This window comes from Lemur catta, chromosome 1, assembly GCF_020740605.2.
Source record: "Lemur catta isolate mLemCat1 chromosome 1, mLemCat1.pri, whole genome shotgun sequence".
NCBI lineage: Eukaryota > Metazoa > Chordata > Mammalia > Primates > Lemuridae > Lemur > Lemur catta.
Genome location: NC_059128.1, coordinates 89858892 through 89871754, shown reverse-complemented (window position 1 = coordinate 89871754; position 12863 = coordinate 89858892). Strand labels below are relative to the sequence as shown.

General features: G+C 34.8%; 1 protein-coding gene across 2 annotated transcripts in view; it reads left to right on the top strand.

The window, feature by feature from the left end:
- The window catches only part of ADAM10 (ADAM metallopeptidase domain 10), a 127642-nt gene that overhangs the window by 80852 nt on the left and 33927 nt on the right, over positions 1-12863 (top strand). For both annotated transcript variants that reach the window (XR_006729826.1, XM_045530224.1), the window contains exons 8-9: positions 2355-2538; positions 10399-10562. Coding sequence is in view for 1 of the 2 variants with exons in the window: in XM_045530224.1 (XP_045386180.1) it covers positions 2355-2538; positions 10399-10562 (348 nt within the window). In the remaining variant the exon portion in view is untranslated. The remainder of the gene's footprint in view (positions 1-2354; positions 2539-10398; positions 10563-12863) is intronic.

Here is a 12863-nt window from a genome sequence, read left to right as displayed (position 1 = left end):
AGGATCACTGATGATTAATTTTAATGTTATAAATTGCAAATAAATATTATATTAATTACTGACAAAATTGGGCTGTTTAAAAAGTTCTCTGAATTTTCTAAATATATGTGTATAGCTTTTAAGAATTTATAAACTAGATAAACACCTGAGTTTAAAAATATCATTTCACAAGAAAGTATTTGCCACAGGGTTCCTTTATATTTGTGCTCTCCTGGTTTTCTTAAAATATGGTTGACTGTGTGCTTGCTTCGGCATCACGTATACTAAAAAAAATATGGTTGACTATATAAAAAAAGTATGTGCTAGAAAATTTTAGTAAATACATATATTTAGTAACATAGCTATCGGTGGTCCTTACTTTTAAAAGTAGTATGATTAAATCTTAAATTGGATTGTTTTATACTGTAGATTTACAGTATAAGAACTGTTCATAATCAGTTGCTTGCATATATCCTGAGAGCAATGTAAACCTGTATGTGAGCAAGTAAAAGTGATAAGTGGCATAAATATTGCTGTTTAAGTGGGCAGAGCAATAAAGTGCTAAGTAGTGAAAAGTGAAGAACTCCAGAACAAATTTTAGTGAAGCACTTTTTTTAGGAAAATGATTTGTATTATGACGAGATATATGTATATAAATGAATAATGTGGTTGTTTCTAGATTATAACTCTTATTAAAACCTTGGTTTAAATTTTATCTGTTGGAGATTGTTCATGACCCATTAAATAATTTAAAATTTGTATTTTCAGCAACAGTTTAAATATTAATCATCTCATTTTAATACAGGTAACTAAGATTGAGATGTAATTTTTATTTGTAGCCAATATTACAGAATTATCAGGGAATTTCATTTCTATATTTAGTGGAGGAAAGCCATCTACAGCATGTCATTAAACATGGGCTATCTATAATATGTAGTGTGCTTACTTTTGAATTTTTTGTGTGTTAAATGACCATAACTGATTGTTTTTGGTTAATTGTTAATGGAGAGACCAAATATTCTGAAATCTGTCCTTATGGTGTTTTTGCTATCCTGCTTTTGAGCCTCTTGGTTTTACGAGAGGGTATGGATCATAAAAAGACCTGTAGTTCTTGTTGTATCAACCATTATATCATCCTTTTACTACCAACACTTTCAAATAGACTAAAAGTTTGCCTTCTAGTAAAAACATTTACTTTCATACATTCCTTTTTTAACCTCTATCAAGTCTTGTTTGTAATTCTCTGGCTTACCTGGGGAGAGCCAAATTGTTCTAGGACTTCAGAGGACAGGCAGGGGTCTCTTAAAGGAGATAGGGGATAATAAATGAAAGCTTTTGTTTCAAAGAAGTTTGGTATTAGAATAGATTATTCTTCAGATTGTGAAGGAGGAACCTTCACCAGGAGTATAGTAGCTAAATATCAGAAGAAACAATCTGGAGGAACTCAGCTTAAAATAGTAAGAGAAGTTGAAATTAGAAAGCAAATAAAATTCTTGCCCACATTCAGGAAAAAAAAAAAATGAACTTGCTGTTAATTGGATTTAACTCATGTGACTCTTTAGGCAAGGAGAACCAAGAAAATGATTTGTCTGCAGAACTGATAGTCTTGAGTTCAAATCTATCTTATGTTCTGGTAATTAGCTAAAATTAGGGTTTTATATCTTTATACTTGTCACCGTATTTAGGAGCTTAGCACTGAAGGAGACTTATTCAGATGATTGAATTTGAGAAACTGTATTCCCTTTATTAGAGGTTTTGAAAGCACTTGGTATCTGGGAATCTGGTAAATACTTGCTCAGAAATTTAACATCTTCAATTTTAATTCCCCTACCCTGCCTTTTCTTTTCTTTTCTTTTTTTTTTGAGGCAGAGTCTTGCTTTGTTGCCTGGGCTAGAGTGAGTGCCGTGGCGTCAGCCTAGCTCACAGCAACCTCCAACTCCTGGGCTTCAGTGATCCTACTGCCTCAGCCTCCTGGGTAGCTGGGGCTACAGGCATGTGCCACCATGCCTGGCTAATTTTTCTATATATATTTTAACTGGCCAGATAATTTCTTTCTATTTTTTTAGTAGAGATGGGGTCTCGCTCTTGCTCAGGCCGGTCTCGAACTCCTGACCTTGAGCGATCCACCCGCCTCCGCCTCCGCCTCCCAGAGTGCTAGGATTACAGGCGTGAGCCACCACGCTCGGCCTTTTTTTGGACTTCTATGATCAGCTCAGGAATCGGGGCAGTGGGAACAACTCTAGAAGCCTTAATTCAGGCCTGGTTTCCATCAGACCCTAATCATATTGTTCAGGTATATGCAGAAGGAAGTGAGCAGAGACACTAAGGCTCTGCTAATGTTAATTGCTTATTTTAATTATTGTTTTGGATTTTAGATCAATACAACTGCTGATGAGAAGGACCCTACAAATCCTTTCCGTTTCCCAAATATTGGTGTGGAGAAGTTTCTGGAATTGAATTCTGAGCAGAATCATGATGACTACTGTTTGGCCTATGTCTTCACAGACCGAGATTTTGATGATGGCGTACTTGGTCTGGCTTGGGTTGGAGCACCTTCAGGTAGTTTACCTAACAATGTCTTAACTTACTACTTGAAACAAAAAGCCATTTTCAGGACAGATTGAATTTTCAAAGTATAGGAGAAAGTGATGTCTGTACAATATCTTAATTTACAATACTTGAGTTGGGCAAGATTGAGAAGAGTAATGTAAATGGCAAAATAGGTGAAGCAACTTTTTATTTTGAGAAGAGTACAGGGAAAAATCCTGACATTTCCGTATTCATTTAGTTGCTGAAATAAGTAATTTTATGGAAAAAAGTGGTACTTTTGAAACCAAAAGGAAACATAATCTTTCCACAAAAGTTAATAATAGGGGACTTAGAGTCAAAAGGGAAAAATTGTACTCTTGCTTTCTGTTCTGTAGTGAGATAAAGAGCAGAGAAACCCTGCTCAGGAGCAGCAGGTAGAAAGAAAAGAAAGCCTCTCTTTCTTATTATTTTATTTCTAGCCTTTATTTTAACAAAAGGGAAGTGTTACGTGGAAAGAGATGTAGGCAGGAAGACCCCAGTACCCACAGCTCCGCTAACATCATCACCTGGCCCCACACTGTGCTGAGTCTGCCTTAGACATAAAAACTACTGTTATTGAGAACATTGGAATAGGGTAATCCCCTTCCCATTACATTGATGGGGTGGGGGGAAGGGGAGGATCTGTGATTTATAGTATGGTAAGATCAGTAGTCTAGTTTAGAGAAATATAGATTTATTAATTGAAAGATGAATGGAAAGGACTTCAGACTTGCCGAGTAGAGTTTGATCAGTAGCCTATTGTCTTCTGACCTATATACAACAATTCCTCTTTCTCCTGATACTTCATTTTTTTCTTTTTTGAAAAATTAACCTTTATCCAGAGTAAGACAAGCTTTTCTATTACCATTCTTACTAGTTTATTCTTTGATTTGTTATGCATATTTTAAGATCTTAAGTAGTACTATATTTTTTTTTATATTTCTTGCTCTTTTTTAAGCCAGCAATGAGTATCCTTTTTGTAATTTCCAAGGCTTCTTTTGTTTTTCTTCCATGTTTTAAAGTGTACTCAATCTCATGATGTCATCACGGTACAAGTTTATGTCATGGGCTGAATATTATAGTGCAATATTTTTGGATATTTGTCTTTTATGATAATCTGTGCTGTTTGTTACTTGCATTGTCAGCAGGTTGTACAGCTCACTCTTTACTATGATAGTTCATGTTTTCCAACTTTTATATTCTGAAATCTCTTTTCCCCTGGAATAGCTGGATGATTTTATCACAAAAGTTTATGATTCCTTTTCCCTGTTCATTAATAAGTGCTATAAAGACTCAGGGATTCATTTGATTTTGCTTTGTGTATTATCTATTAATATAGTCATTCTTAAGTCTCACACAAATAAGTGGTCCTCAAAGTGTGGTCCATGGACTGGCAGCATCAGCATCACTTGGGATTTTGTTAAAATATAAATTCATAGGCCCTATCTAAGTCTATTGAATACAAAACTGTCGGGGTGGGGCCTAATAGTCTTTGTTTGAACAAGCCCTCCGGGTGATTCTGACGCACACTGAAGTTTGAGAACTATCACATTAATATTTTTGTCTCTAAAGCTTGTGCACAAAATGCCTTCTGGGCAAGTGAGTGTATGACCTCAAACCAAAAACTTCCTGCCATTTTGTATTTTTAACTATAGACTGTTGTTCATTAAGAATATAATGGTCTTGTAGGAACTGGGTCAAATTTTTCTAAGTCTTCAGATACCTCACATCTAATCAACTTAATTTTTTAAAAAATAAGCTTTATTTTTTAGAACACTTTTAGATTTATAGAAAAATTGAGCAGATTAGAGAATTCCCATGTCCCCACTCCTCCCTTGGAGGTTTTCAGGAGTTCTGGTCAGGTATATTGTAGGATGCTCGTGTATTTGAAATCTGTCTGATGTTTTTCCTGCTGATTAGACTGGGGTTATGGATTTTGTGGACACTAATTGTTTGTAATATTGGGACCACCATTGGTAATATTATTTATTTTGCTGAGGTAACAGTAGACAGAGTTCTGGATTGAAAATGGTGTGACGTGTTACTTGTATTTTTGTCATTAGGTTCTTCATAAGTATGAAGTGGAATACTTCCTGTGTACTTTATGAGCAAAGATACAGTGTTTAGCAACCAAAATGGAAAAATAAGACTCCTATTGTTAACCTTCTGTCTCCATTTCCCCTGCTCTCCTCTGTTTTTTTCTTTCCATATTATCTCTCCTCTTTATTTCAGGCATCAGATGCCCTCTTCCTTTACTCTACATTAAATCTTCAAATCCAGCTCTTAAAAACCTTTTTCCAAGAGCTCCTGGGCATGAGCTAGGCAGGGACAGAAGAATAGGGGCCAGGGTGGGAAAGAGAAGAGATTTTTTTCCTTTGGCTCAAGTTTTTCTAGTGTAGGGTTCCTGCCTTGAAATAACACCCACACCTTCCTTCTCCACTTCTCTTTGTCTTTACTGGCTGAACTGAGTTTTATATTTGACTTATATCTTATTTTTATTTTTTACAAGGAATGATATATAGTTAGTCTTCTTGATTATTTCAATACTTCTATGAGGTATAGGTATTATTATTACTATCATCATTCTATAGATGAGGAAACAGGTTCAGAAGCTTTGTGAACAACCTAGTATCACACAGCTATACGTGAATCAAAATGTAGAATCCAGACCTTTTGACTCCAGAGGCAGTGCATTTGAGAGTTATTTTACTAGGTAATGTATATATGTACTGTAACACCCTAGCCTTTTCTGAGAAGTTTTTAGTAAGTTGAAATGTTTCCTGCTTTTAGTAGAGGTTATATGTTGCTGGAATCTATTTTCTTCTTCCTTAAGAGAGAGAGGAGTTATAAAATCATACTAAGCTATATATTTTTTAAATTGTTAATTTTTTAATTTATTATTAGTTTTTGAAACATGGCCTTGCTCTGTCACCTGGGCTAGAGTGCAGTGGCATCATCATGGCTGGGCTCAAGCAATCCTCCTGCCTCAGCCTCCTGAGTAGCTGTGACTACAAGTGTGCACCACCACGCCTCGCTGATTTTTCTATTTTTTGTAGAGGTAGGGTTTTGCTCTTGCTCAGGCTTAAATTTTTTATTTATTAATTTTTTTTGTTTTAAGAGATAGGGTATTGCTCTGTCACCCAGGTTGTAGTGGAGTGGCATGATCATAGCTCACTTCAGCCTCCAATTTATATAGACTCAAGCAATCCTTCCATCTTAGCCTCCTAAGTAGCTAGAACTACAGGCTCATTCCACCATGTCCAGTTTATTTTTAAATTTGTTTTGTAGAAACAGGGTTTTGCTCTGTTGCCTAGGCTGGTCTCAAACTCTTGGCCTTAAGTGATCCTCCCATCTCAACCTCCCAAAGTACTGGGTTTATAGGCATGAGGCACCGTGCCCGGCCTGTTTGGCCTAATCTTTGTTCATCCTGGTTCTATTGTATTATTTGGCTTAATTTCATTTAATTCTGTAGATATTTCACTACTCAAATATATGGTAGTGAAAAGGATTTTGTTGTGTTATTGTTATGTTTGTTAATTCTCACAGCATAGTTGCTCAGATTGTTAGCTGTAGTCCTCTTCATTGACTTAGTTGACCTGGAAAAAACAAAGACGGGGTGAAACATTTGAATAGTAAGTTTCTTGTCTTTGAGTCTTTTTTATACTATTTTTTATTTGTTTTTATTTAATACTGTCTTGTAGTTGTGTGCTGCCTTGGGTTTTCTAATGAGAAAACCACACCTCCTACCCAACTTAAAAGTAGAAATAGCCAGTGAACTGGGCTGACTTGGAAGGTTCCCATTTGAAGGTATATAGGGCCTAGAATGGAGCCAAAAAAATAAGTCTGGTCCCCAAAACAAAGTCAGTCTTTTTTTTTTTTTTTTTGAGACAGAGTCTCACTCTGTTGCCCGGGCTAGCGTGAGTGCCGTGGCATCAGCCTAGCTCACAGCAACCTCAAACTCCTGGGCTTAAGTGATCCTCCTGCCTCAGTCTCCCGAGTAGCTGGGCCTACAGGCATGCGCCACCATGCCCGGCTAATTTTTTCTGTATATATTTTTAGTTGGCCAGATAATTTCTTTCTATTTTTAGTAGAGACGGAGTCTCGCTCTTGCTCAGGCTGGTCTCGAACTCCTGAGCTCCAGCGATCTGGCCATCTTGGCCTCCCAGAGTGCTGGGATTACAGGCGTGAGCCACCGCACCCGGCCAAAGTCAGTCTTAAATATGAAACTGGAAAGATTAATATTTTCTTTAAGAGTTCTGTGTTAAGCTTGTAGCCTCTTACTTGATTTAGACTGAATCATTGGCTCCTTAACAAAGTAAATTCTTTAAATTAGATAATCCCTTTGCTCTGCTGTATTTGCTGAAGCCCTCTAGTGGCACACCTTTTGAGAGGCCATTTCGCTGGCTTATTAAGTAAGGTACAGTAAGTCGTCACTTAACATCGTTGATAGGTTCTTGGAAACTGCAACTTTAAGTGAAATGACCTATAATGAGACCAGTTTTTATTTTCTCATTAACGTTATAAGGAAACAACCTTGAATAAAATAATGTAATTTGAGGGGCTTACTGAACATCATTTTGCTTAACAACGTTAAGTGAGGACTTACTGTATATTCTGCTCCTATATTATTCAGCTTGCTGTTATCAGTTAACATAATGAGCTTAGTCTTAATAAATCCATGTCATTAAATAAGTCTAACTTTGGCATTCATCTTCATAGTTAATCCTGAACCACTCAGTATTCCTCTGACCAATTATGAAGAACATTTTTTGAGACATTTCATTTGGTAGAAATTAGTCTCTTCTGTTTTTATTTTTTTTTAGTTTAGAAATTTTAGTTTGATATTATATATTAGAATTTGAGAACGTACAGAGCTCAGCACAAACTTCTCAGGGTAACTCACAACCTATTGAATTCTTAACCCATAGTCTAAAAGACTGATTTCAAAGGCTGGGAGAATTATATCATTAGAATATTGCAATAAGACACTTGCTATTGGAATTTTGTGCAGGTCTGGATCCTTGGATATTTAACATCTCTGGTCTCTACCCAGTGATGTACATAGTACATGTGAGTACTGCTTCCCAGACTTGAAAGCCAAAGGAATGCCCTTTCATGTTTCCTGATAACGTCTATGGAATGGTACTACTATCTGATCCAGAATTATTGCTCAGATTAATATTATACGGTCAGCATGCTATTAATTTTAGATTTCTTCACATCAAAACCGTATTTATAGAATCTGTCAAGGTATTATATTACTGTTGTATTTTTTCTAAGACTTTTTTGAGGGGTTGCAGTGGGGTAGGGTGAGTCTTTATAATATAAAACAATTACTTGAGCTTGAGTTATAGTTTAGCTATGGTATCTTATGATGTTTTATTACTAATTGAATTTCTGGCATATCAAAACTACTTGTAATATTTTAAAAAAATTAAACCATAAATTATAGAATTAGGTACAGTATTTTGTTTCTTCCTGTATAATTGTTATATTCCAGCTTATGCAATTAGTCTGTAACAAATATTAAACTTTTATTCATATAAGCAATAATGGTAAAGATCAAAAACAATTGTTTAAAAAGTTAAGCAAAATATAAATTACATTCCTTAACCTGTGATCTAGTGGTAAAAAAATTTTTTTAAAGTTATAAATTACAAAGCCAATATTTCAGAAGAGTATACTCAAATTTATGCATGATCTTCCCTTAAATTAGCTAGACCTTAAAAATACAGAAAAGCGTATATTATCAGAGTTTTAAAAATATACCTATTTATTTTTTAAACTGATTTGCAATGTAGGGTCTTTTATATTTAATTCAAGTTTGACAGTACTCCATAGGGCCAATTTGCATGTGACAAATCCTCACTAAAGCAGTATGTTAATTTTACTATTTGTTTAAAACTATAGTATGTATACTGTAGGTATTACATACAGTGTACTTATTTACATCTTTTCTAGCCTCTAGAAATGGTAATGATGTGGTCTTTAGGACTCATCGCCAAAAGTAGAACTAGCTTAAGAAAATATATCAAATATTCACAAATTATTTGGTGTTTTATCTCTGTTCAGTTTTCAATGCAGAAAAGATAGTAAGTTTTGAATATCATAAAGGTTCTCAACCCCTTGTTGGGTTAAATCTGCATATGGCTCAGACTTTTAGTTTACTTTTCTGTGAAGCACATTATTCGTTTCAGCTTTGTAAATCGTATAGTACCAGTAATTCAAATTTATGCTTTATTCCCATATATTTTCTTATATTTAATAGGAATAAGGGCATAATTGTAGTCCATGCCTTTTGTGCAGATCTATTTTGAATTGCCTTCTGTTTTGAATTACATACTTTATCAAGGATGTTAATAAATATTAAGACTTTTTAAGTGGTTTAGCAACTTGGTTGTAACTTTGTGTATAGAAAGCTAATTGAAATAATTTGATCAGTTATCCGAATACCCTAATTTGGTTGATTGCATTTAAAAAAAAAATCAGTAGGGACAGTTTTGTTTTGTTTTTTTTAAAGAGACAGGGTCTTGTTCTGTTACCAGGCTGGAATGCTGTGGCTTGCTTGATCATAGCTCACTGTAACCTTGAATTCCTGGGCTTAAGCAGCCCTCCTGCCTCATCCTCCCAAGTAGCAGGGACTACAGGCACATGCAACCATGCCTGGCTAATTAAAAAAAAAAAAAAAAAAAATTTGTAGAAATGATCTTGCTGTGTTGCTCAGGCTGATCTCAAACTCCTGGGCTTCAGTGATCCTCTCACCTCGGTCTCCCAAAGTGCTGGAATTATAGGCATGAGCTACCATTGTCTGTCAGGGACACCTTTAAAATGTAAATGTAAACTAAAGAACTTCTCACTAAAAGTTTTTATGTAATAAAATTAATTAAAAGAAAGTATAGTGTTCCTCAGTGCAATGTACATGAAGACATGGGTTGACCAGGCAGTTTCTGATTTTCCTGTTACTCTTTTTCTGATTTCTTAAAACTGCTTTTAGATATGAAAGCACTGATTTTTTGGTATTAAACTTGCAAATTCCTACTAATAAACAGATAAATTACAAAATGAATATGTTTAACATAAGTAGAAATACAGTTTTTCTTTTAAAATTTGAAAGTGTTTTCAAGCACATTGGAAATCATAATTCAATTTTTAAACTTATTTGGAAAAAAATTTCAAACCTGCTAAAAAATTTCAAGAATAGTATAGTGAATTACTAATAGATTTTGCCACATTTGCTTTTTGTCTCTTTCTTCCTTCCTACCTTCTCTCCTTCCTTCTTTCCTCCATCCCCCTCTTTTTTTTCTTTTTTTACCCGTGTGACATAATTATTTTCTTTTTTACACATATGTGTTGTATCAGGACAGTGAATCATGTACTCATGTGCATCACGGCTATTATTTGTAGAAGTAACTTTCTCAGAATCTACTTGAAAATATTTTGTTCAGTATTCATTTAACTTAAATCTTAAGTTTTCTTTTTAAAAGATGAAAAAGTATAGGCTTTGACTCAGTGTGAATACTGATATATTCAAATTTAAAGAAATATAAATATTGTTTTGCTAAGTTAATGGGAGCAAAAATTTGGGGACATTTTGACTATGAAGAAAATTTTGTAAAGACTGTGTACTCCATCCTGGGAATTTCTTTGAGTGCCATTAAAATTTTTAGTTTTCATTTGAAATGATTTCCCAATCTTGTTCCAAAGAAATTTTTGAGTATTTGATACATTTGGGTGCCAATTGTATTTTAGATTCAGAATACAAAATGTTTTCATTTAAAGCATATGTTGGCTGTTTTTCAGGGGAGGAAGGAATTAAATCTTAATTTATTCTTTTGTTTTGTTTTGAATTAGGAAGCTCTGGAGGAATATGTGAAAAAAGTAAACTCTATTCAGATGGTAAGAAGAAGTCATTAAACACTGGAATTATTACTGTTCAGAACTATGGGTCTCATGTACCTCCCAAAGTCTCTCATATTACTTTTGCTCATGAAGTTGGTCATAACTTTGGATCTCCAGTAAGTATTGCCTAATTATCAGAAATTATTTAAAAAGTTATTAGCCTAACTTTTGTCTATTTACAGTGAAAACAGATATACATATGTGAATATTTAGTTTTTATGTCAGAATATAGTAATGTACTTGACCATACTGAAAGGGAGGAAGATAGAATATTTGTGATTAAAATAAGAAGAGTAAGCATAACAATGCCAGAATTCTGTGAAGGCAAGGAATTTTGTCTGGCTTATTCAGACAAAATAATATCTATATCTCCTGGCCCTGGACTAATGCCTGGTACATAATGCACTGAAATATCTTTTGAATGAGAATCATTATTCATTGTTTAAAGTACATTTTGAATGTTCAGCAAATTGTGAAATGTTTTTTCCCCTGCTTTGTTTCTGTTAAAGCATTATTGGGGTTTACTTGATTTGTCTTTCTCTGTGGAATGAGATTGATATTTAAAAAATCTTTTCTAACATACAAAAAGGTAGAAAAAAATAGTACAATGAACTCTCGTATGCCCCATTGTCCAGAACAAGGATCAGGAAGCTTTTTCTGTAAAGGGCCTGTTAGTAAACATTTTAGGCTTTGGGAGCAGCATTTGGTCTCTATTGCATATTCTTTTTTGTTGTTTTTATAATTTTTTAAATATGGAAAAGCCATTTTTAGCTTATGCCGTATAAAAAGAGGCTATGGGGCTGCACTTTGCCAACCTCTGATTCAGAGTCAATAATTATCAAGATTTTGCCATATCTCTTTTCTGTATTCCTTTCTTTTTCTTTGCTAAGCTATTTAAAGCAAATTCATTTATCCTTACATATTTTGGTATGCATTTCTGAAAAGTAGACATTTTCCTATATAACTACAATGTGGTTATTATACCTAACAAAATTAATAGAAATCTTTGATATTATTTAATGCCTAGTTTATTTGATTGATTGATTGAGATAGAGTCTTGTTCTGTCACCCCGCTAGAGTGCAGTGGCATCATCGTAGCTCACTGCAACCTCAAATTCCTGGGCTCAAGGGATCCTCCTGCCTCAGCCTCCCAAGTAGCTGGGACTACAGGTGCGTGCCACCACACCCGGCTAATTTTTCTATTTTTTATAGAGATGGGGTCTCACTCAGACTGGTCTTAAACTCCTAGCCTCAAGGGTTCCTCCTGCCTCAGCCTCCCAGAGTGCTAGGATTACAGGCATGAGCCACTGTGCCTGGCCCATTATATTGATTTTAAGAGACCTAAAGATCAATACAACACAGAAATATGAAATACTGAAAGATATTCTTAGTGATTTTGGTAGAGCTGATTAAAAATAACACTTTGGAAACTTCACTTGAAATGGTATGTACATTCATGTTACTTTTACCTTATCACTTGTAAAAATGCAAAATTTTATGATTTAAAATGTAAATTATATACTAGTAGCTTAAAATCTGCAAATGCACTTCTCCAGTTTCCCCAAGTTTATCAAATATATGCCATCTCACAAAGTTGCAAGTCTTTCCTCTTCTAAGTCCTGATGAGAAATTGACAGGTTATCAATGCTCCTGGATAAAGTGTTTAAAATGTACTTAATCTCTCTACTCTTGACTGCTTTTGTGACCTGTTCTTAAAAGAGTACTTGAAATTTTAGAGATGAGCAGAGAATTGTTGTTCATGGTTAATTTGCATTTTCAAAGACAAATAAATCTTCCCTCCTTCCCTCACCTGGTTGCCTTGGTTCCAGGCCTTGTGGTTGGAGAGCGGGGGGAATTGTAGTCTCCTTCCAACTACTCTTCTGTCTTCTAATCCAGGGCTTCTCATTTTAACATGCATATAAATCACCTGAGGATATTAAAATACAGAGTTTGTTTTAGTAGGTCTTTGTTGGGGTCTGAGTTTCTATATTTCTAATACACTCCTGCTGCTGCTGGTCTTTGGACCACATTAGAGTAGGGAATCTAGACCATTCTCTTTTCACTTCTCTTCTAATCTGTTTTCTACCCAGCTGTCAATGAGGTGTGTTTAGTACATCAATGTCATTCTATTTATTATTGTTTAATGGGTAAATTGGTTTACATTCTTTGTCTGCCTTGCTATCTTTTCCTATCATGCCACACTATTTTTAAAGACTCTGCCATGCTCAAGTATACTCCATCTCCTGTGCATGTTGCTAATTCTGCCATCTATATACATAATAGATGCTTGGCTTTATCTGTTTTGTGTTGTTATAAAGGAATACCTGAAGCTGGGTAATTCATAAAGAAAAGAGGTGTATTTGACTGACAGTTCTGCAGGCCGTGTAAGAAGCATGGTGCCAGCAGCTGTTTGGCTT